The sequence below is a fragment of the Maylandia zebra genome, linkage group LG15, assembly GCF_041146795.1.
Source record: "Maylandia zebra isolate NMK-2024a linkage group LG15, Mzebra_GT3a, whole genome shotgun sequence".
Lineage (NCBI taxonomy): Eukaryota > Metazoa > Chordata > Actinopteri > Cichliformes > Cichlidae > Maylandia > Maylandia zebra.
Window position 1 is genome coordinate 12,625,769 of NC_135181.1, and position 23,700 is coordinate 12,649,468.

The 23,700-nt window shown below is 40.5% G+C and overlaps 1 protein-coding gene and 2 pseudogenes across 1 annotated transcript; 1 reads left to right on the plus strand and 2 right to left on the minus strand.

Annotated features, from left to right (window-relative positions):
- Positions 1 to 4,456: 4,456 nt before the first annotated feature.
- LOC112436072 (U2 spliceosomal RNA) lies at positions 4,457 to 4,664 on the minus strand (annotated as a pseudogene).
- A 9,814-nt stretch (positions 4,665 to 14,478) lies between these two features.
- Positions 14,479 to 14,619, minus strand: LOC112431965 (U2 spliceosomal RNA; annotated as a pseudogene).
- Positions 14,620 to 20,100: 5,481 nt separating this feature from the next.
- Positions 20,101 to 23,064, plus strand: LOC112433425 (serine/threonine-protein kinase pim-1-like). Its single transcript, XM_024801619.2, has 9 exons — positions 20,101 to 20,402; positions 20,795 to 21,031; positions 21,157 to 21,282; positions 21,406 to 21,500; positions 21,639 to 21,686; positions 21,771 to 21,989; positions 22,079 to 22,259; positions 22,346 to 22,516; positions 22,606 to 23,064. Exons 1-9 carry the CDS (start codon positions 20,342 to 20,344, stop codon positions 22,695 to 22,697), a joined length of 1,230 nt encoding a protein of 409 aa, XP_024657387.2. The 5' UTR covers positions 20,101 to 20,341; the 3' UTR covers positions 22,698 to 23,064.
- The last annotated feature ends 636 nt before the right edge of the window (positions 23,065 to 23,700 follow it).

Sequence of the window (23,700 nt, forward strand, 5' to 3'; positions counted from 1 at the left end):
TTCAATACAAATAACATATAAAAGAGCGGACAGGGGACATCCCTGTCGTAAACCACAGTTCACCTGAACTGCATTCGTCAGGGTCCCATTCATGACAAATCTGCTCTTTATATCTGTGTACAACAACTTTACCCAGGATATAAGCCTTTCTGGGAAACCCATCTTCTGCAAAACTTTAAAAAGGTACCGGTGAGATATTCTATCGAAGGCTTTTTCAAAGTCTAAATTCAAAACAATCAGTCGCTTGTTTCTCTTTCGAGCAAAACAAATCGTGTCTCTAATCAACACCAGACTATCCGTGATCTTCCTGCCCTTTACAGTACATGCTTGGTCTTGGTGGATTATCTGGTCCAAAACCGGTCTTGTCCTTTCTGCTAGAAGCTTGCTGAATAATTTACAGTCACAGTTTAAAAGCGTAATCGGTCTCCAATTTTCCAAGAGAGTTTTATCCTTCCCTTTATGAACGAGTGTGACTAAACCCATTCTAAAACTTTCAGGCAGCTTATCTAATTCACTAAAATCTGTAAAAATTGAAAGTAAATCAGTAGCTAAAATATCCCAAAATGTCAGATAAAACTCAATCGGCAGGCCATCTAAACCAGGGGATTTTCCAGTTTTAAAACTCTTAAGACACTGACCTAACTCGGCTGTAGTAAAAGGTTGACTTAACATATCACTAGACTCAACAATCTTATCAATATATTCCAGGGTTTGCTCAATGACTCTTTCCTCCACATTTTTCTCCCCATACAGGTTTTCATAATATTCTTCAATCACTTTTATTATACCTTCAGTACTCACTACTTTTTCTCCAGCTCTGTTTCTTAGCTGAGAGACAGAGCCAGGTTTGTTCATGATTTTTTTGAAAAAGTATCTCGTACATTTTTCTCCCTCCTCTCTCGCTCTCTCTCTACTCCTTAGTATGACTCCCATACTTTTATCATTTGCTATTTTCTGCATTTCTTTTTTAACCTCTCTAATTTCTTCGTAGAAGTGTAAACCCCACCTATTTAAGAGATGGTACCTCTGTAACCTTTTCTGTAGTCCTCTCATACACCTGTCTTTTGCGGCCTTCTTTCTCTTTCCTGCTTGTTTAAAAAAGGACCGAGTCCTACACTTCACCATTTCCCACCATGAGACACGTGTTGCATAGAAATCCTGGAGAGTCTGCCATTCAGTATACCTCTCCTTATACTGTCTGAGCAGATCCTGATCCTCCAGTAGGGAGCAGTTTAACCTCCACACTCCCCTCCCCATTGTTATATCTAGTTCAAGGGAAATTTTAACAGTTAACATCAGATGGTCAGAAAAAAAGACGGGCATCAAAGTGGCCTCTACTGGTGAAAAGTCTCTAACAAAGATATAATCAATTCTAGAGGCCCTGTCACCATTTCCACTATACCAAGTAAAACCCTCCTCCATTGGATGAACCGTTGGAAAACAATCTATCAATTTAAAGTCTCTGACTAAACCTTGTAGTAAAAGTGACGTCTTATCAATCTTCACATCTTGTGTGGCTCTTTTTCTATCTTTCCTGTTTAAAATACAGTTAAAATCCCCTCCAAACACTAAAGGCGCTTTTCCCAACAAGTGGGGTTGCAAAGCCTCTAAAAGATCATATCTTTCGTGTTTGTCATTTGGGCCATAAATGTTCAAGAGCTTAAATTCCTTTTCCATATAAATAAGGTTAACAACAAGTGCTCTTCCATCACTTACTACAGTACTTCCCTTCACCGACACCAGAGGGTTTTTCACCAATATGGCTACTCCATCATTTTTATTTTCATTTGATCCACTCCAGATGGACATTTGTGGCCACATATCCTGCCACTGACCATATGCTTTTAGGAAAGGTATAGCACATTCCTGTATTAAAATAACATCTGATGTTACACTATTCAAGAAGGATAGAACACTTTGGGCTCTTACTTTAGACCTAACACTCCTGACATTTATGGATGAGAAGGTCAGAGCCATGAAGATTAATACAGAACACAAGCTAGTCATTATGAAACTAAGGAAAGATTGTTCTCTTCAAAGGCTCAACCCAAACTTTGGGGGGGCATACCATCAATTTATTTCTTGTGAGTGTAACTCTTCCTTCACCTCTCCGGGTTCCGAAGGGGGGACTGCCACTCTATTCCCTTTTCGTACTCTAGGTGACGGCCTTTGTCGCAGAGCTGCATTTACCATCCGCTCCTTTGGCGTTGACTGCAGAACTATGTTAAGGAAGGAAACCTCATTTGGTGAGTCAGAGGGGAAGACCCTGGAGTCCTCCCCTGAGGAACTCCCTGAAGGTGTTTCATGCCTCCCTCTCTTTCCTGAAACAATTGTCCCAGAAGACAGTTCTGCTGCAGTCCTCTTTGCCACCTGTGAATCAGGAAGGCCAGGGGGGACAGGGGGGGCAGGGGGGGGCTGCCCTTGAGCATTTTCACTTTCACCACTTACTCCTTTCTGAACTCCACTCTCCTCCTGCCCTCTCTCCCCCTCCTCTGAGGGTTCTGGTTGGGCAGGTCTTCCATGCTCCTCCCCTTTTCCCTCCTCCTCCTGTTCCTCCCCTCCGTCTTCAGGTGCTGGGAACTGATTTAAAATATCTGTCCCAGCTGCATCAATCAAGACATCCTCGTTTACCATTGCAATCAGGTTTCCCTCATTAATCTGGTTTCCTTTTTTAAGTTTATTTGCAAAGGACCGCGGACAGTCCCTAAAGAGGTGACCTTCCCCTCCACACAAGTTACACTTACGGTCATTTTTACAATCAGCATACGTATGCCCTTTCTCTTTACATTTCCCACAGATGATTTCCTCGCATGCCTCTATCAAATGCCCATGCTCCCCACACCTCCGGCAGAGCTTTGGTTGGCCCTGGTAATGGATATAGCCTCTATTATCTCCCAAAACTATCATGGACGGGAGATGTTTTAAACCCCGGAACCCTTGGGGATCTTCCCATTGCTGTATTGGTACTTTCCATACACAATTCCATATTCCATCCACATCTCTCACCTTCCTCGGCTGACCCTTCACCGTACAATATCTCCCCAACCACACACAAATGTCTTGGGCATTCACCGTTTCATTAAACATTTTAACTATTACTGTTTTCATAGTATTGTCTGTCAGTTTCTCCACATTGAAAATTTCAAATTGTGGTCTCAAATTTTCGAATCTTCTCCAAAACTCTTCCAACAATTCGCTTGAGCTGAAACTTACATCAAAACCCCTGTTAAAAGGGAGGGTCAAAATGCAATTCAAGTCATTTGGTGAAAATCCCAACACCTGTTGAATCAATTTCCTGGAGAAATCCAGCCTGGACATCTTTGGCACTTCTCCAACATTTTCAATTAAACTGAAGCGCACACAGAGATGCCTCCGCATACTGGCATACCCAGCCATTGCGGAGGCACCAAAGGTTTAGAAAAAACACCTGCTACAAACACACAACAGAAGATTAAAAAGGAAACGTTTTCAATACAAACAAATAATTTCTATAAAAAACCACGTACCTTTGCGCTGCAATAAATAACCAAGGTTTCACCGCCCAGACACCCAAAGGAGAGGGTCGCAGTCCTAGCCTAAGACCAAGAATCAACCACTCGGTCATCCTGGTGCATATATATTGTGCATGCGTGTTCCTTTAGGAAACAGGAAGATTGCTAGGAGAAAGAAACGTATTAATCTTGTTTGTTAGGATCATAGCCATAAATGGAGGACTCTTATAAAGTCCATGGATTTTCATTCACACATATTACATGAGGTATCTACTCTTTACACACTAAGGATCCACACTACCAGGGCTACTGCACACAGCTGTTTTATAAATCATCAAAACCAATACTATCCTAAGATTTATTATATACAAAAATGATCTGTTCCAAAATGTTTTCATGTAATCCTGAAAACAGAAAAACAATCTTCTGCACTATTAACCATCCACAAATGGAAACAACAGACAATACAGGTGATTTTAGCTAAAAAGCCAAGAAAAAATTGTGTGTTTTTTTTTTTTCAAACGATGTAATTTACAGCCACAGAGGACAGAAAGCTGCAGTATGTAGAGAAAGAGAAGAGTTAAACCTATAATCAACATGAGTCCTTGTAGATGGCAGCCTCCGGTTTTTAAAGACTTCTATTGGTCTCTAGTGGACAACAGAGGTAACTGCAGGATTCGAGCCAGAATAGTGTAACTGCAGTTCAAAACGACATATTTTTTTGATTTCCCATAGAAAGTGTGTGTCCAGCCACGTGTCAGTCCAAGTGGCAGGATTTAGTAATTCTGGTAATAGTTAAATGTAAGTCATTCACAAATATTAAGTCGCAAGATTTCAGTCTGACTAACCTTGGAAGATTACACGAAGACAATGTCCACATATGCAGACGCACGCATATATCTAGCGTATAAGAAATTTCTTTGCACAAACTGTTGAGTCAAATGACATTTGTTTTTCACAGCTTCAGGGGGTGCACCGTTCCTAGAAATACTGCAATACCAGGTCGATGCGTGGAGTGGACGGAGCAAGCCCCTATTCCATCTCCCTGCTCCAAAAATCAATTTAATATATGGTCCCCGGGTAGGGGACGTATCAGATATTAAACTGATAAGAACAGATTTTTTTTTTTTTTTTCCTTTTTTTATTTTCTTTCCACAATCATTCAAAAACATTTTACCATTTCCTTTACAATGACAAGTTTACATTTCCATTTTTCCCCACATTCGTTCATGACAAACTGATTAACATTTTCATATGACATTTTCATTTGACGTGTAGCTTATCATTACTCCTTTTCCCTTCCTCCTTTCCTTACACTTTACCTACCACCACCTTTTGGGTACCTTCAGAGCAAAAAAAGGAGAGAAATCTTTCCATCTGTCCTTAATTGTGTCTATTCCCCATTTTTGTAGTTCATGCCAATATATCTTTTCAAATTCCCTTTCTATAGCCTTGATCGTCCCAATTTCCCCCTCTTTGTATCCCCCCATTATAACAACTCTGTCTTGCCCTCCACAACTTAAGTTTAACAATTGATAACAACATGCAACGTATTTTATATCTCTCTTTTTCTGTACCTTTAGTCCCAAAGAAGGTGATCTCTTCATAAGTCACCGTCCCCAAACCTTTATACTTCCCCTTTACCCCTTCCCATACCTTTTTTGCGTATTCGCATCCCCATAGTACATGTTCAATTGTTTCTTCTTTTACACAATTGTCCCTCGGACACTTTTTCTGTTTTCCCAAATTATGTGCGTACATAGTAACCCTCACGGGTAGCCTTTTATGTAAATGCATCCAATTAAAATCCTTTATGACATTTTTAAAACTCTTATCCTGTGTGAGTTTCCACACTTCTGGACTCACCGGTACCTGATTTTGGTTGGCTTTCCGTACCATTTTCTTGTATAAAAGTTTATGGTTTAATACTGTATCCACCTCTTTGCATTCCGGATGTTTCTTTCCCCATCCCACCATCCTCTGAAAATATTTTGGTCTAAACTCCGCCTTAGGTCCCTTATTTTCCCACCCTATCAAAAAACGGTATGGTATCGCCAACCAAAACCATAGCAATATTTGACATTTATGCACATAAGTCTGTTTCAATAATGTACACACATTTGTATAAAACATTGTATCTAACTTCAACGGGACATTTGGTACCCCCTTCCCACCATCTTCTATTTCTTGATACATTTGTAGTCTTTTTACATACTCGTAACCCCCCCATATGAATTTAAATATCCCCCTCATTATTTGTGCTCTATATATCTGTGGCATCGGGAACACGTAGGCCAAATGTAGTAATTTCGGCACTACCTCACTCTTTATAACCAAAACTTTCCCCGAGATTGATAATTTTCTTACTTTCCAAAGACCCAACTTCTTTTCCACCGCGTTCATCTTTTCTCTCCAATTACAAAGCTCATCGCCTTCCTTGTTTCCAAAAGAGATTCCTAAAATATCCATTGGACCTTCACACAAAGTAAAATCACAGATGTTATCTCTTCTACCCTCCCATATCCCCAAATATTTATACTTTGTCTTCTCTTTATTTATCCTAGATCCCGTCGCTTTTTCATAAGCATTTAAAATTTCTATCACATTCCTTAGACTATCATCATCTGCCAAATATAATATCGTGTCGTCCGCGTATTGTGATATTTTTAAACATTCCCCCCGTGGCATCATTATCCCTTTCACTCTTTGGCTTTCCCTTATTGCACAGGCCAAAGGTTCAACATAAAGTACATAAAGCACAACAGATAATGGACATCCTTGTCTCAAACCCCTTGTTTGATACACCTTTTCTGTAAGAAATCCATTTAATTTTATTTTCGAGTTTATGCCCTTATATAAATTCTTTACCCATTTTATAAAGGTCCCTCCCAGCCCCATATACTCCATTGCCCTCCACAAAAATTCGTGATCTACCCTATCAAAGGCCTTTTGCTGATCCAAGCTCACACATATTGCTGCCAAGTTTCTATCCCTCACATATGTAAGTATATCTCTGTGTAATTGCACATTCCAGGTAATTTGCCTCCCCCGTACCCCACACGTTTGATCCTTCTCCACTATGTGCGACATTACTCCTGCAAGTCTATTTGCAAATATCCTACTCAAGATCTTATAATCCACACATAACATGGTTAACGGTCTATAGTTATCAAGTTGATGTGGGTTGCCTTTCTTAAATAATACGGAAACCACACCCATCTTCATACTCTCTGTCATCGCCTCTCCCTCCATGATTTCCTTAAAAACTCCCACCAAATGTATCCCCACCACCCCCCAAAGGGTTTCGTAAAATTCCTTTGTTAAACCATCTATTCCCGGCACTTTATTTGCCTTCATTCCTTTTATTACTTTATATGCCTCCTCTATTGTCACTTCCCCCTCTAGCCTTTCCCTTTCTTCTCCCGTTAGTCTCTTCTTTATTTTCTTCAAGAAGAAATCCCCTTTCCCTCCCTCTAGATTTTCTTTGCTGAACAGCTCCTCATAATATTCCTTCGCCACCTTTAACATATCTTCTCTCCCTTCCGTCATTTTCCCATCCTTCTCCAATTTTGTTATGACTCCCCTTTTTTCCCTACTTTTCATCTTTTTGAAGAAAAAAGCGGAACATTTCTCGTTCTCCTCATACTCCTCCTGTTTTAATTTATATGTTTCAGCCCTTGCCTTCCTCTCAAGTAATTCTTCCTGTTTCGATCTTAAAATTTCTATTTTCTCGTCCTTATTTTTATTTTTTTCTTTTGTTTGTAGTGCGTAAGTATATTCTATTTCTTTTTGCAGCGTGCGGAATTCCTCATTCCTAGCTCTTGACCTTTCCGTACAATAATCCACTGTGAACTTTTTTATTTTATTTTTTACATCCTCCCACCAATCCAGTTTATTCATGTATAACTTCTCCGTCTCTGCCCATAAGGGGAAGAGCTCTGCAAATTTTTTCTTATATTCTTTTTCCATAAGTACTTCATTATTTAGTTTCCAGTAACCTTTTCCATACTCTGTTCCTTTTATCTCCACTTCCACCTCTACCATTTGATGATCCGTGAACAGTGCCGGTATTAGTTTTCCTTGCTTTATTTTGCACTTTTTGTCTACCAATATATAATCTAATCTACTTTCCACCCCTCTTGTATTCTTCCATGTGTGCCCCACTTGTTTCCCCTGTAGTGTGGCCATTGCATCTATCAAACCATATTTTTTTATGAAAGTCTTGAAGGGGAGGGAGGATTTTTCCTTCTCCAAGGTGCAGTTGAAATCCCCTCCCACCAGAATATTTTTTTTTGTCATAAAACAGGTATCCATTTTTAAGAGTAGTTCTCTTCTCAACTTTGGATCCACATGTGCGTACACGTTTATTATCCGGTTTTGCATTCCACTTTTTTCCACATCTACAACCATCACCCTTCCCTGTATTAACGTGTAACTTTCCTTTATCCTTATACTTTTGTTTCCACATAACACTCCGACCCCAGTCCCGTGTACCCCCCCTATACTCCAAGCCGATTCACCTCCTCTCCATTCCTCCGTAAAAAGGTCAATATCCCCCTCATCCTTTAGATGTACTTCTTGCAGTAGGCAAACATCAAAATTATAATGTAACAAAAATTCATAAACCATTTTCCTCTTTCGGGCGTTTTTAAGCCCCCTTACATTTAAAGTAATTATTCGGAATTTTCCCATATCTTAACAACAAAACCAAATCATTACCAAACAAAACCATGGGAATACGTTTATAATTAAAGTCCGGAGGAAAAAATTAAATAACTGCATTAAGTAACCTAAAAAATCTTCTTTTATTCCAAAATCCCCATTTTTAACTCTCCATATTAACTTGCGCCAGCAAGTTTTTTATAAAGGAATCTTCCGACTTTTCTTCACTTTCGGCCTCTTCCCCCGTATCCCCATCACTAGTTAAGTCACTTAAAGGCGTGTGCATACATTCAGTCTGTGTACCTCTCAGAACATGTCCCTCCACATTTTCCACCTCCTCGGTCCGTTCCTCTCTGTCCTCTCTACTTTTCATTTTAGTCTCTTCTGAAGAAGCGCCCGAGCTCACCTTTCTCCGCCTCTTAGCTGATTTTCTCCGAGGCTTCGCTACTACTTCCCACACCTGTCCGTCCTCCCCTTGTTTCTCTCTCTCGGCATCCAGTTCGCGTGGATTTCCTCCCTCCTCCTTTCTCTGCTCTGCTCCACCTTCCTTGCTCCCATCTCTCTCCTCATTAGTCTGATCTTCGGCAGCCGTTGGCGCCTCCTGTGCTCTCCTTTCAGTATCAGTTTCTGTGTCCGTTTTTCTATGATATCCGTCTTTAGTTCCAGATTTTGCCGCTTCAGAATATGACCTTGGCCTAGTACAGTCTCTTGCCATGTGCGTCTCCGAATCACACAAGTGACATTTTCTAGGCTCCTTGCAGTCTTTTGTTATATGGCCTATCTTTCCGCAACTCCTGCACCTCATTTGTTCGCAACTGTCCGCATTGTGTCCGGTGCTACCACATTTTCTGCACGCTTGGGGCTGCCCGGCATACACTAGGAAGCCCCTATCCGCTCCAATAGAGAACACCGCGGGCGGGTGGCAATACCCGTCTTCGGTGGCCATATCCACATTTAATTTGACTCGAAATTGTCTTTTTCCGGTCCATAGGCCTAAGCCATCCTTTATTTTCCGCACTCCTGGTAGTACTGTAACGTACCTTCCCAAGAAATACTTAATAGTCTCTTCAGAAACCCATGGGTTGTACATATGAACAGTTAGGATCCTATAATCATTTCTGTACATAGGGGTTACCATGTATTTTCTCAATTCTTCGTTTTCTTCTCCAATACACTTCCTTCTCACCTCCTCCGCGCATTCTCCCGTGCAAAAGGTTACATCGTAATGTTTACTTGCCGTGCTCTGCTGAAGGCAGTAGATTTCCTCAGGCTGTATCTTTAAAGCCTCGTATAGGATCCTCCGTCCAAAATTAATTCTGTCATGGATTTCCTCATCTTTCTCCATCAGCTCGAATCTCAAAGTATTTCTTGTACCTTGCATCCATGCATTCCTCTCATGGAAGTTGGCCGATGATGCCGCCATCCTGCATTGCTTCTCGCCTTATCACTGATAAGAACAGATTTTTTTTTTTTTTTTTTTTTTTTTTTACTTCTTTTATTTTCTTTCCACAACAATTCAAAAAACTTTTTCCATTTCCATTACAAAGACATATTTACATTTCTTTTCTTTCCCACATTCATTCATCGCAAACCAATCATTTTCATGTAACATATTCATATAACTTATTGCTTTTCATTGCTCCTTTTCCCTTTCTCCCTTCCTTACTCTCTACCTACCACCACTTTTTAGGTGCCTTCGCAGTAAAGAAGGAAGGGAAATCTTTCCATCTATCCTTGATCGTGTCTATTCCCCATTTTTGTAGTTCATGCCAGTATGTCTTTTCAAATTCCCTCTCTACAGCTTTAGTCGTACCTATTTCCCCCTCTTTATATCCTCCCGTTATACAACTCTGTCTTGCCTTCCACAATTTCATTTTTACAATTGTTAACAACATACAACGTATTTTGTATCTCTCTTTTTCTATGCTGTTAGCCCTGAAAAGGGTAATCTCTTCATAAGTCACCGTGCCCAAACCTTTATACTTCCCCTTTACCCTTTCCCATACCTTTTTTGCGTATTCGCATCCCCAAAGTACGTGTTCTATTGTTTCCTCTTCTACGCAGTTGTCCCTCGGACACTTTTTCTGTTTTCCCAAGTTATGTGCATACATGATGATCCTCACGGGTAACCTTTTGTGTAAATGCATCCAATTAAAATCCTTCAAAACATTTTTAAAGGTCTTATCCTGTGCACATTTCCACACTTCTGGACTCACCGGTACCTGGTTATAATTAGCTTTCCATACCATTTTCTTATATAAAAGTTTATGGTTTAGTACGGTATCCACCTCTTTACATTCAGCATGTTTCTTTCCCCATCCCAGCATCCTCTGAAAATATTTTGGTCTAGTTTCCGCCTTTGGTCCCTTATTTTCCCACCCTATCAAAAAACGGTATGGAATCGCTAACCAAAACCATAACAATATTTGACATTTATGGACATAGTTCTGTTTCAATAGCTTGCATACATTTGCATAAAACATTGTATCTAACTTCAAAGGGACATTTGGTACCCCTTTCCCACCATCTTCAATTTCTTGATACATTTGCGTTCTTTTGACATACTCATAACCCCCCCAAATAAATTTAAATATCGCTCTGGTTATTTGCGCTCTGTAGATCTGAGGCATTGAAAACACATAGGCCAGATGTAATAACTTCGGCACCACCTCACTCTTTATAATCAGAACCTTCCCCGTAATTGTTAATTTCCTTGCTTTCCAAAGGCCCAGCTTCTTTTCTACCGCACTTAACCTTTTTTTCCAATTGCTAAGCTCATCTCCTTCCTTATTTCCAAAGGTGATTCCTAAAATATTCATTGGGCCTTGGCACAAAGTAAAATCACAGATATTATCTCTTCTACCCTCCCATGTCCCCAAATATTTATACATCGACTTCTCTTTATTTATCTTTGATCCAGTCGCTTTTTCATAAATATCTAAAATTTCTATCGCACCCTTTAAACTATCATCATCTGCCAGATATAATACTGTATCGTCCGCATACTGCGATATCTTTAAAACTTCCCCCCGCGGCATCGGAATCCCTTTTACTCTCTGGCTTTCCCTTATTGCGCAAGCCAAAGGTTCAACATACAGTACATAAAGAACAACAGATAATGGACATCCTTGCCTCAAACCCTTTGTTTGATACACTTTTTCTGTAAGGAATCCATTTACTTTTATTTTCAGACTTATGCCGTTGTATAAATTTTTTACCCATTTTTTAAATTTCTCTCCCAAGCCCATATACTGCATTACCCTCCACAAAAAATCATAATCTACCCTATCAAAGGCCTTTTGTTGATCTAGGCTCACACATAGTGCTGGCAAATTTCTATCTCTAACGTATGTGAGTATGTCTCTGTGTAGTTGCACGTTCCAAGACATTTGCCTCCCCCTGACCCCACACGTCTGATCCTTCTCCACTATTTGCATCATTACTCCCGCGAGTCTATTTGCCAATATCCTACTCAGGATCTTATAATCCACACATAGCATAGTTAACGGTCTATAATTATCAAGTTGTTGTGGGTTACCTTTCTTGAATAGAATAGAAACCACACCCGTCTTCATACTCTCTGTCATCTCCTTTCCCTCCATGATTTCCTTAAAAACTCCCAACAAATGTATCCCCACCATTCCCCAAAAGGTTTCGTAAAATTCCTTTGTTAATCCATCTATCCCTGGCACTTTGTTTGCCTTCATTCCTTTTAATACTTTATATGCCTCCCCTATTGTAACTTCCCCTTCTAAACTGTCGCTTTCTTCTCCCGTTAATCTCTTTTTTATTTTCTTTAAGAAAAAATCCCCTTTTTCTCCCTCTAATTTTTCTTTTCTAAACAAGACCTCATAATACTCCTTCGCCGTTTTAAGCATATTTTCCTTCCCTTCTATCATTTTCCCATCCTTCTCTAATTTTATTATAACTCCCTTTTTTTCCTTACTTTTCATCTTTTTAAAGAAAAAGGCCGAACATTTCTCGTTCTCCTCATACTCCTCCTGCTTTATCTTATATGTTTCAGCCCTTGCCTTCCTTTCAAGTAGTTCTTCCTGCTTCAATCTTAAACTTTCCATTTTCTCGTCCATGTTTTTGTTGTTTCCTTTTTCATTTTGTAGTGTATAAGTATATTCTATTTCTTTTTGCAATATACGAAATTCCTCTTTCCTTACGCTGGACCTTTCCGTACAATAATCCACTGTGAACTTTTTTATTTTGTTTTTTACATCCTCCCACCAATCCAGTTTATTTATATATAAGCTTTCCATCTCCTCCCATAAAGGGAAGAGCTCTGCAAACCTTTCCTTATATTCTTTTTCCATAAGTACTTCGTTATTCAGTTTCCAGTATCCTTTTCCATAATCTATTCCTTCTATCTCCAAATCCACCACTATCATTTGATGATCTGTGAACAAAGCCGGTATTATTTTCCCTTGTTTTATTTTACACTTTTTCTCTATCAAGATGTAATCTAATCTACTTTCCATCCCTCTTGTGTTCTTCCATGTGTACCCCACTCTTTTCCCTTGTAGTGTGGCCATTACATCTATTAAACCGTATTTTTTTATAAAGGTCTTAAAAGGGAGCGAAGTTTTTATTTTCTCCAGTGAACAGTTGAAATCCCCTCCCACAAAAATATTTTTCCTTGTCATAAAACAAGTGTCCATTTTTGAAAGAAGTTCTCTTCTTAATTTGGGATCCACATATGCATACACATTTATTATACGGTTTTGTGTCCCACTTTTTTCCACATCTACAACCATAACCCTTCCCTGTATTAAAGTATAACTGTCCTTTATTCGTATACTTTTATTCCCACATAACACTCCTACCCCAGTCCCATGTACTCCCCCTATACTCCAGACCGATTCACCTCCTCTCCATTCCTTCGTAAAGAGGTCAACATCCCCCTCATCTTTTAAATGTACTTCCTGCAACAAGCAGACATCAAAATTATAATACAACAAAAATTCATAAACCATTTTTCTTTTCCGAGCATTCCTAAGTCCCCTTACATTTAATGTTATTATTCGAAAGTTTCCCATGTCTTAAAACATAAATCAAAAAAAAAAAAAAGGGGTCTCAAAAACAAAAACCAAAACAAATCAAAAACATAGGAGTTTTATTTCAGTATCCCCGTTTTTAACTCTTCATATTAACCTGCGCCAATAAGTTCTTAATAAAGGAATCTTCCGATTTTTCTTCGCTTTCAGCCTCTTCCCCCGTATCCCCATCACTAGTGAAGTCACTTAAGGGGGTATGCATGCATTCAGTCTGTGTACCCCTCAAAACATGTCCCTCCGTATTTTCCACCTGCTCGATCCGTTCCTCCCTATCCTCTTTATTTTTCGTTTTTGTCTCTTCTGGAGAAGCACCTGAGCTCACCTTTCTCCGCCTCTTTGCTGATTTTCTCCGCGGCTTCGCTACTACTGCCCACACCTGTCCGTCCTCTGCTTGTTTCTCTCTCTCGGCGTCCGATTCACGTAATGTTCCTTCCTCCTTATTCCTCTGCTCTACTCCGCCTTCCTTGCTCCCAGCTCTCTCCTCGTTAAGGTGATCTTCGGCAGCCGTTGACGCCTCCTGTGTTCTTTTTCCGATATCAGCTTCTGCATCCGATTTTCTGTAATGTTCATTTCCTGCCGCTTCAGAATATGACCTTGGCCTAGTACAGTCTCTTGCCATATGGGTCTCTGAATCGCACAAATGACATTTTCTAGGTTCCTTACAGTCTTTAGTTATGTGGCCTATCTTCCCGCAACTCCTGCACCTCATTTGTTCACACCTGTCCGCATTATGTCCGGTACTGCCACATTTTCTGCACGCTTGGGGCTGCCCAGCATACACTAGGAAACCCCTATCTGCTCCTATGGAGAATACCGCGGGTGGATGGCAATATCCGTCCTCGGTAGACGTATCCACATTTAATTTGACTCGGAATTGTCTTTTTCCGGTCCATAGTCCTAAGCCATCCTTTATTTTGCGCACTCCTGGTAGTACTGTGACGTACCTTCCTAAGAAGTACTTAATTGTCTCTTCCGAAACCCAAGGGTTATACATATGGATCGTTAAAATCCTATAATCATTTCTGTACAAAGGAGTTACCGTATATTTCTTTAGTTCTTCGTTTTCTTCTCCGTGAAATCTCCTTCTCACCTCCTCCGCACATTCTCCCGTGCAAAAGGTTACATCATAATGTTTACTTGCCGTACTCTGCTGGAGGCAGTAGATTTCCTCAGGCTTTATCTTTAAAGCCTCGTAAAGGATCCTTCGTCCGAAGTTAATTCTGTCATGAATCTCGTCCTCTTTCTCCATCAACTCGAATCTCAAAGTATTTCTTGTACCTTGCATCCATGTATTTCTCTCATGAAAATTGGCCGACGCCGCCGCCATCCTGCATTGCTTCTCGCCTTGTAACTGATAAGAACAGATACTACACTTGATCTTAGCCAAAAGGCCGAGAAGCGATACCCACATATCGCACGACAGAAACGACTCATTCTGCTTACTGCAACTCTAACTCATGGTTACAATGAAGAACACAGTCGCCTTCTAACAAATGGTAGAGGTCGATGTTTTACTGACGTTTTACCTCCGAAACATCACAATATAACTATGGTCGGCATGTTTCAGTTTTAAGTATTTTACTATTGGGTGGCTGTAGCTCAGGTGGCAGAGCAGGTCAGCCACTAATCAGATGGTTGGTGGTTTGATCCCAGGCTGCCTCCTGGCTGCATGCCAAATATCCTTGGGCAAGATACTAACCCCATGTTTGCCTACTGGTGGTGGTCAGAGGGCCCGGTGGCGCCAGTGTCCGCCTCTGTCAGTGCGTCCCAGGGCAGCTGTGGCTACAATGTAGCTTGCTATCGCCAGTGTGTGAATGACTGAATGTAGTGTGAAGCGCTTTGGGGTCCTTAGGGACTAGAAAAGCGCTATACAAATGCAGGCCATTTACTTGTTTAAATGATTAGCACTAGTGCTCATAAACCACAACGTAATGATCTGTGAATGTGCTTGAAAGCGATTGTTTACAGTACACAGCAGTTATGTTAAAAATATGCTTCTCTGTTATCCGAAATAGAAATACAAAAACTAAAAGTTTTTTTATTTGCAAAAACTAACAGATCGAAAAAATACATTCCCCAAACAAACAAAACAAACTTTGTTGTTGATGACTGATGAATAAAAATAACAAAAAAGAATGCAGTACAGTAGACTTGTATTGCATGGGATCATTTTACAAATAAACTAATGCCAACAAATAACTAAAGCACAATAAACAAACATTGAGCTTATTTGAAATTCATCCATCCATCCATCCATTTGCTTCCGCTTATCCTTTTCAGGGTCGCGGGGGGCGCTGGAGCCTATCCCAGCTGTCATAGGGCGAGAGGCAGGGTACACCCTGCACAGCATCAGGAAAAAGGAGCACGAGAAGCTTGAGAAATACCAAAGGCTCAGAGAAGAGCTCGAGAAGATGTGGAGGGTTAAGGTAACAGTGGTCCCAGTGGTAATTGGAACACTCGGTTTGGTGACTCCCAAGCTAGGTGAGCGGCTCCAGCAGATCCCAGGAACAACATCAGAGATCTCTGTCCAGAAGAGCGCAGCCCTAAGAACATAAATAAACATAAATCAGAATAAATTTGATAGTATTGACATTATATAAATTAGAGATGGACCGATCCGATATTACGTATCGGTATCGGTCCGATACTGACCTAAATTACTGGATCGGATATCGGAGAAAAATAAAAAATGTAATCCGATCCATTAAATATCACGAAATCACCTCGCAAAACTTGCAACATGCCGTAACTCACCTCAGAACGTTAGCACGTCGGAGCAGTATGCATCACGTGATAGAGCGGCTGTGGCATGCGGGACCTGTCGGTGGTCTGGATAGCATTTGGAGCTTCGCTAGGAACCTGGCATTTCATCTCCGACAAAGTTATCCCCGAGAGAAGTAAAGCAAGTGTGTAAGTCCATCTCTGAATGTTTGTAAAGCATTCCTGCGTTAAGCTTAATAAGCGACTGCCTCTTCTTGCTAACAAATGCACAAAAAAACCCCAAAAAGAAATCTTTCTACCTTCTGCAAAGTTCATCGCCCCAGAAAGACAAGTCAAAACAAGTAAAAAAAAAATAAAAATGTAACAGCCTCCCGATTATGACCAATATATCATTTACGTCACTGATACATCCGTAACTGAAATTAACTCAGAACAATTTGTTTATTTTTTTAAATGGTCATTCAGAATCAGAAGATTATTTACGGTGATGTTTTTGGTGGGAGTGAAACAACAATCTACTGATAAAACCAATAAAAATAAGATATGATAATAAGAAATAACCACTGTTGGAAGCCTTATTTACTCTTATCGCCTTAATCATGTGCAGTAATTAAAGTTGAAATGAGAAACTTTGCATTTGAAAGATGCTCTTCTACTGGGCACTCAAAATGCTTTCTTACAACAAGCATCATTCATCCACACCTTCATACATAATGTGCGCACATTTTAAATATAAATTAATATTACTGTAGCAGTATTTTTTTTTTTTTAAAAAAGATAAAATGGCCACATTTAAGAAGGCAGGACCTGCAGTTATTGTCCTTTTCCAGACATTTATCTGGCACTTACTTTGGGGTTTTCTGCAGCTCGTCCTCGGGGCCCTCCAGACACAGAGACAGCAGGTCGTAACCCAGGATCTTCTGGGCTATGGTGAACATTTCTTTAATGTTGGGGTATTTCAAAAGTCCTCTGCCCATGCCCACAAACTGGCTGCCCTGACTGGGGAAGAGGAGCACGGAGCAGCCGCTGCTTTTGGGTGAGGCGCCGCGGCTGGCTCGCTGTTCGGGGGAAAAGCGAGGGCTTCAGCCGGAGGAGGGTAATCTCCAGCCGTGGAACCGGGCTTGTTGGTGGACAGCGTCCTGCTCAGAGAGACCAGCGACCTGACCTTCCCTCTGGAAGATGCCGCCATCCTGACTGCCACTGATGCCAACATGAGCTGTTCCTCATCCAACGACGTGTCTGCAGATGAAATAAGACGCACAGCCCGCCCGGACAAACTGTAATCACCAAAAGAGTCAACTTTGCTTGAACTCAATTCTGACATCTGCTCGGCATGACACCTCACAGGGAGACGAAAACAACCGCCAGAGGAAAGAAAAGAACAAAATCTTCAGCGAAGGAAGATGATATCTCCAATAAAACTATTTTTGAAGCCATTATGGGACTTGACAAAAAATTTGAAGCACAACTGGAGGATATCAAGGAACAAAACAGACAAAGTGCAGCTATGGTTGCCAGCTTGGCTAAGGCTGTAGAGTTTAACGCTGCAGAGATAGCTGATTGCAAACTGAAAGTTGTTAAACTGGCAAATGCGAATGAACTGCTGCTTAAAGAAAACGAAGACTTGAAAAGAAGAGTGAGAGAACAAGAGCGCTACCGAATGAGGTGGTGCCTAAAACTGAAAGGGGTGAAGGAAGACAAAGACGAAAACATTAGAGTGAAGGTTTTGCAAACGCTTCAGAAGATTGCCCCTGACTTGAACTTAGAAGAGGCTGTTGATATTGTCCACCGCTTAGGGAAACAAGTTGATGGCAGAAACAGAAACATCATTATTCTATTCACACAGAGGCGAATTAAAGAAGAATTGTGGAGGCGCACCAAAGATTCTTCAACCTGCAAGCAAGAAGGCATCAGCTTCGCAGAGATGTTGCTGCAGGAGGACATACAAGATCGACAGCGCCTATGGCCTCTGGTGGAGGAAGAAAGACGTGCAAAACTACAAATATCTGTAGTTTCCACTCCGTATATTTTCAAAACAAACTCGTTACTTTGGGTTTAACGCATTTGGGGGAAGTTAATATTTCACGTCACTGCAGGCCTTCAAACAATGAGATTTGAGCCTAAACAGTGAAAGGCAGTCGCGTTTTAATCAGTAGAGGATGTCGCATAAAAAGAGATGAAAGAACAAACCATGTACTGTAGTGTTGATTTATTTATTTTTAGCACAACACCAGAACAACCCCACGTGCCCATAATTTGCGGTACTTCAGAAAAAAAGGAGTGAACATAAAAGGGAGTAAAATGTTGTGTCAGGTAATTTCAAATGCAGCATTTCTATCACCTCAACAAACACTAACTGTGTTACAGTGTGTTGCTATCTAAAGCTCTACTTGCTGTATTTCACAGGAAGAGAAAGAATGAGAGCTAACTTCACTCAGAGATATAGAAAGAAAGAGAAAGAAACCAGGCTGTATTTAAAGGTAAGGACTGCTTAGTGATATTTGATAAAATGTAGTTGTATTTTCACAGGGACATAAAGTGCTTGTCTTACTCCCTTCTTCTAGCTCGAAATTACTTGCCAAGTGGTAAGGACCGTTCATGGTCACACGGTGAGAACATTGGTGTTGACTATGAAGAGATAGGGTCAGACAGGGGAGGGGCCAGTCAGATTTATCAACTCAACCTCCTTAAAGCATGGAGAGAGGCTGAAACCAATCTCTGGTGAGCCCGGTTAAGGAAAGAGATGAGTTGGTGCCTGAGATGCCAAATTCCAACATCCTCATTCCCGCCATTGAGATAACACTCTCACACAGGCCCAGAGAGCAGATGTTGCTGCATTGCAGATGTGTTATACCCCCTGCCCAGCCGAATGACTCTCAAAACGAAAATTTTGCAGAAAATCAATGTGATCGCTTGAATCACTGGAATTATCATCTCGATATCTCTTGTCCTTCTTTCATTTCAGACGTCTTGAAAACAAGTTTTAACAAAGTCCTGGAGAAGTGCCCAATGCTGGAGGACCTCCTGCTTTACCCCTGGCTCAGATAAACTCCTCTCTGACACAAACACACACGCATACTGAATTCACATCTTGCCATACAAATGTGATACAGTAACCAACTTTCTTTCTTTCAGAAAGAAAGAAAATTGGGAGATTCAAAAATTTCCTCACAGTAATGTTTGCATCAGTCTATCAGACGAATCCCCTCCAAGTCCAATATTTACATCAGTTACAGTGATAATGCTTGGTGTCTACTTTCAGCCACCGCAGTAGAATGCCAGGAATGAATCTCATTGAAATTGTAGTTGCATTTGCTATTTCATTTAATTGTCATGGATGATACACAGATAACCCAACAGCAAACAGAGGAAAACAATGGGCTTAAATACACAGAGGGATAAATGAGGGAATAAGACACAGGATGAGAGCACAGCTGCGAGAAATCACAAACAACAAGACCATGGGGAAGGAAAACTGAAAACACTAACATAGTCTAAGGAGCTTAGAAAGAAAACGTCTGGACTTCTTTAAGTTGCTTGAAGATGTTCAAGCAAAGTTTAAGTTCTTTTCATCCGAGAAGGTGAAACATCTTCAAGCAACTTCAAGTCCAGACGCTTTCTTTCCAAACTCCTTAGACTACGATGACCTAGATGACTGAGAACCTTCACAGACATGAAAACACTAACACAGCACACATGACTATCAAAGTAAAACAGCAAACAAGAGACTTTTACAAAGACACAGAGTTGACACAGAGACATGACTGACTGGGGAGAAATTGGGGAACATGGAAACAAGAGTGACTAGACATGACACGTGGGACACAGGGGCAAGGCAAAGTAACAGAAACCTAAAGCCTAAGAATATAACACAAGAAGAAAACAATAAAGAGAACCAAAAACATACATAAGAATAATCAATGAATATAAATGAACAAACACAAAACACTGGGTCACAGACTCACTACCATGACAGTTAAATGTACATAATAAATACTTTAAATCAGATGACAATGTAGCTGACACTGTGTTTATTATAATGTGTGTGGTCAACCACAAATCTTCATACTGTCATCCATAGATGAGGTCTTTATACAAATGATGAAAGATAATGAAAGAAACTGTTTAATTGATATGAAATGATTGAATTATAAGAAATATTATGGCTTTGTCTGCCAGTGTTTTTCTGTAAACTACTTTGAACTACTGGCAGTCAGTGAAGTCACTGAAAGGCAAGATTCTATGTTGTGTTGCCGTAGTTTCCAGAGTTTACTTATAAAGCTCACTTACAGAATTCAGTTAGAAAAGTCAAGCATTTGAAGGGTGCACATTTGAAGGAATATTAACTCAATCTTAGCTCATTACGGTTTACATTTTCGATTTTAAAGGGTCTCCGAAATTACAATGAAAAAGGAAACAAGAAAAATTGCCACTCCAGCCGATAAGAAAGATTCGGGAGATCAAGGTAAGTAAAATAATAAAATCAAATCCTGGTAAAATCCAAATCCTAGAAATGTTGACACTGTGTGAATCATTTTTGGAGCAATTGAATCATATGTTTAATTGAAAATAGCTTTAATACAAGATGTCTAATCAAAGAAAGGTTACCGGTCTTTTGGTAAAATAATGTAATAAGTTTATTCTTGGACTCAACAGTAAAAACAGACCAACAAGTGCCATCAAGATCTAAGACTTAGTAAACCTAGTATCAACTCGCACTGATCAGTTATTTTTTTCATCCCAAGATTAAACTTGTGATCATTTAAGCAAAAGCAATTTCAAATTCTTTGCCATCAAACTGCTTCCAGTCTTGATGTCGGGGACTCTTTTTCACCACTGTGTTGTTGTCGTTTATAGATTGTAAGAGCAGGACTGCTAAAAGAAAGGCCAGTCCTGAAAAGAAGACCCCAATGAAAAGGAGGAGGGTCGCTGAGCAGGCTGGTCCTTCCACCAGCTCAGATGTGGTCAAAGGAGTGAAGCGCAAGGTTGTGCAAGATGAAGAGGACACAACAAAGAGAGCAAAGAGGGCTAAACTTCTTGACCATATGAGCGGTGACAAGGAGCAAGCATCCTCCTCGTTGGACTCTGGTAAAGGTAGGCTAATTAGTTGAATAAGGGGGTAGATTAAGTGTGGTTGCTAGGTTTAAGATATTGGTGTTTAGTGTTTGTGTCTATCATCCAGTGAGCTGATATGCTTTTGGTGTTTTCCACATCTCCAGACTTGAACAACAAACAGGTGTGCGCAAAAAATGGCAAAAGAAAGGCCACGGGAGACGACAGAGAGTCACCCAAGAAAAAAAAAAGGAATGTGGACCAGGACAAAAAATCAGTGGCAGACCAAAAACGTAAGTAGCAAGCAGCTTGGGTTTTATATTCAGGGGAAGGGCAAAAGGAACATTTAGGCTACAGAGGAGAGTAATTTGTGTCACAGCTGTAATAAAACAAGATTTGCTGTTTTGTCTGTTCAGGTGAATTCCAAGCCAGATATGTGGAGGAGCACCAGCTCGGAGAAGGAGGCTGCGGAGCAGTGTTTTCTGGCTACCGGATAGAAGATCGTTTTCCAGTAAGTGTTCAGATGATGGTAGTAAGACAGGCAGTAACGCAGATAATGGATAATATCGTAAACTGAGACGTCTGCTGTGTTTCCACCTTTCATTATGTCATACTGAGGAAATGCTCACCAATGCTCTGTGTCTTCTAGGTTGCCATCAAACACATTCCCAAAAATAAAGTCTACTGCAAAGTGGCGGTAAGCGTCCAACACTTGAATTAGTTTTACATTACTGGATTGAATGCGGCGTTCCTCATCATCCACTTTGTTGTAATATTTCAGGATGAAAGCGGGAAGATGCTCTCGGTGGAAGTGGCCATTATGGTTAAACTTGCAGGTGAAGCAGAAGGGTCAGTGGGAATATCAGCACCTGTGTCCTTGCTGGAGTGGTTCGACCTTGGCAAAGAGCTGATCCTGGTGCTGGAGAGACCTGTCCCCGCTGTGGACCTGCAAAAATACAAAGCAGAATATGGAAGAACCTTACCAGAGGACAAGGCCAAGGTAGGTTGACTGGGAGAGCCTTAGACTGTACAGCATTCAATCAAGGCAGAAAAGCATTAACTCATTATTGTGTTTTTCATCTTTTCCAGGTCATTCTGAAGCAACTAGTTGATGCTGTAAAGGAACTTGAGGATAAACACATCTTTCATCGGGACATCAAGGGAGAAAACATTCTGATTGAGACCGGCTCCGATGTGCCTCGAGTTCGCATCATTGACTTTGGACTGAGCTGCTTTGTTAAACAGCGATCTCTGTATCGCGTCTTCTATGGTAACATATTCTGCTCCTGCTTTTCACAGATGTAGCAATTTGTGTCTTTTGTTTTAGAAGAAATTGTAATTGTGTCTGTTTGTTAGGCACTCCTCTTCACACCCCTCCCGAGTGGTACAGGAGGAGCTGCTACAGGTGTGGACCCACCACGGTGTGGCAAATGGGAGTGGTGTTGTATGAAGCGCTTCATGCACGGCACTTTAGTACCGAGAGGTTCCTCGCAAAGAAACTGAGCATCAAAAAGCGTCTGTCCACAGGTAAGAAAACTTCACACTTCCAGATTCACTGATGCCTTGGATCACTAGAACTATCATCTTCATCTTTTTGATCTTTTCTTTCTTTCAAGAATGCCAGAATTTCTTGGAGGCATGTTTAACTATAGCCCCGGAGAAGCGCCCAACACTGGAGGAGCTCCAGCTTCACCCCTGGCTAAGATAGCACACACAAACACACAATTCACACCTTATCATATAAGTGTGATACATTGTGGTAACCTCCTTTCTTTTTTCTGTTGGACAGGAATGGGTCAATCTTAAAAAATAAATAAATAAAAAATTAGCTTTTTCGGACTTCCTGTAACCCCCCCAGCCATCCCAGGAAAGGGGATCTCTCTTTGAATGGGCTTTCCCGAGGTTTCTTCCCATCGATCTGGCCCCCTGGGGAGTTTTTCCTCGTCTTCATAGAGAGCTTGGGCTGGGTCAGGAGCTCCATCAAAACTGTCTTTATTTGATGACATTAAAGTCATCAAATAAAGATGTGTTTTACTTAAAGTAAAATTGGATCAAAATAAAACTTGTTTAATTCATCTTTGCTGAGGATTCTCCTTCATTACTATTTTGTTTTGTTTTGTTTTTTTTACCCATGGTGCATTTTGACAAATAAGAAAACTGAATCAGGTTAAAGTGTGCACAAAGACAGTCACACTGCAAATGATCTGAAGACTTGCATCTGTTGCTCTAACCCCCAACTAGTTTAGACAGATTTCCAGGTTCTACCAGAGGTTTTTTCCTTCAAGAAGGGAGTTTTTCCTTCCCACTGTTGCTGAGTGTTTGCTCATAGTGGGTTGTAAAAGCATAAAAGTTAATAAGAGGCATTCATAGCAGAGTTATCACAGAGGGAACTATATAGCTTAAATGTACAATTTCTACAGGACGAATTATAACTTCATTATGTATAAAAGCTTCTGTGGATAATTACTCCTATTTGTAACTTTACACAAGAGAAAGTTTGGTGTCACACTATTTATAACAGGTTGGGTTTTGTCCTCTGAGTTGAGCCTTTGGTTGCAGTTTATTGAAGAATTTCCTCTAAAGTAGCTGTTGATAAAGATTTAAAGTCCTGTTTATATACAGAAATATGCTTTAGTTCATGTTTTTTACATGTCTGCCTCAGTGGATCAGTAGAAGATCTGGCACAGGAAACTAGATGATGAAAAAAGGGT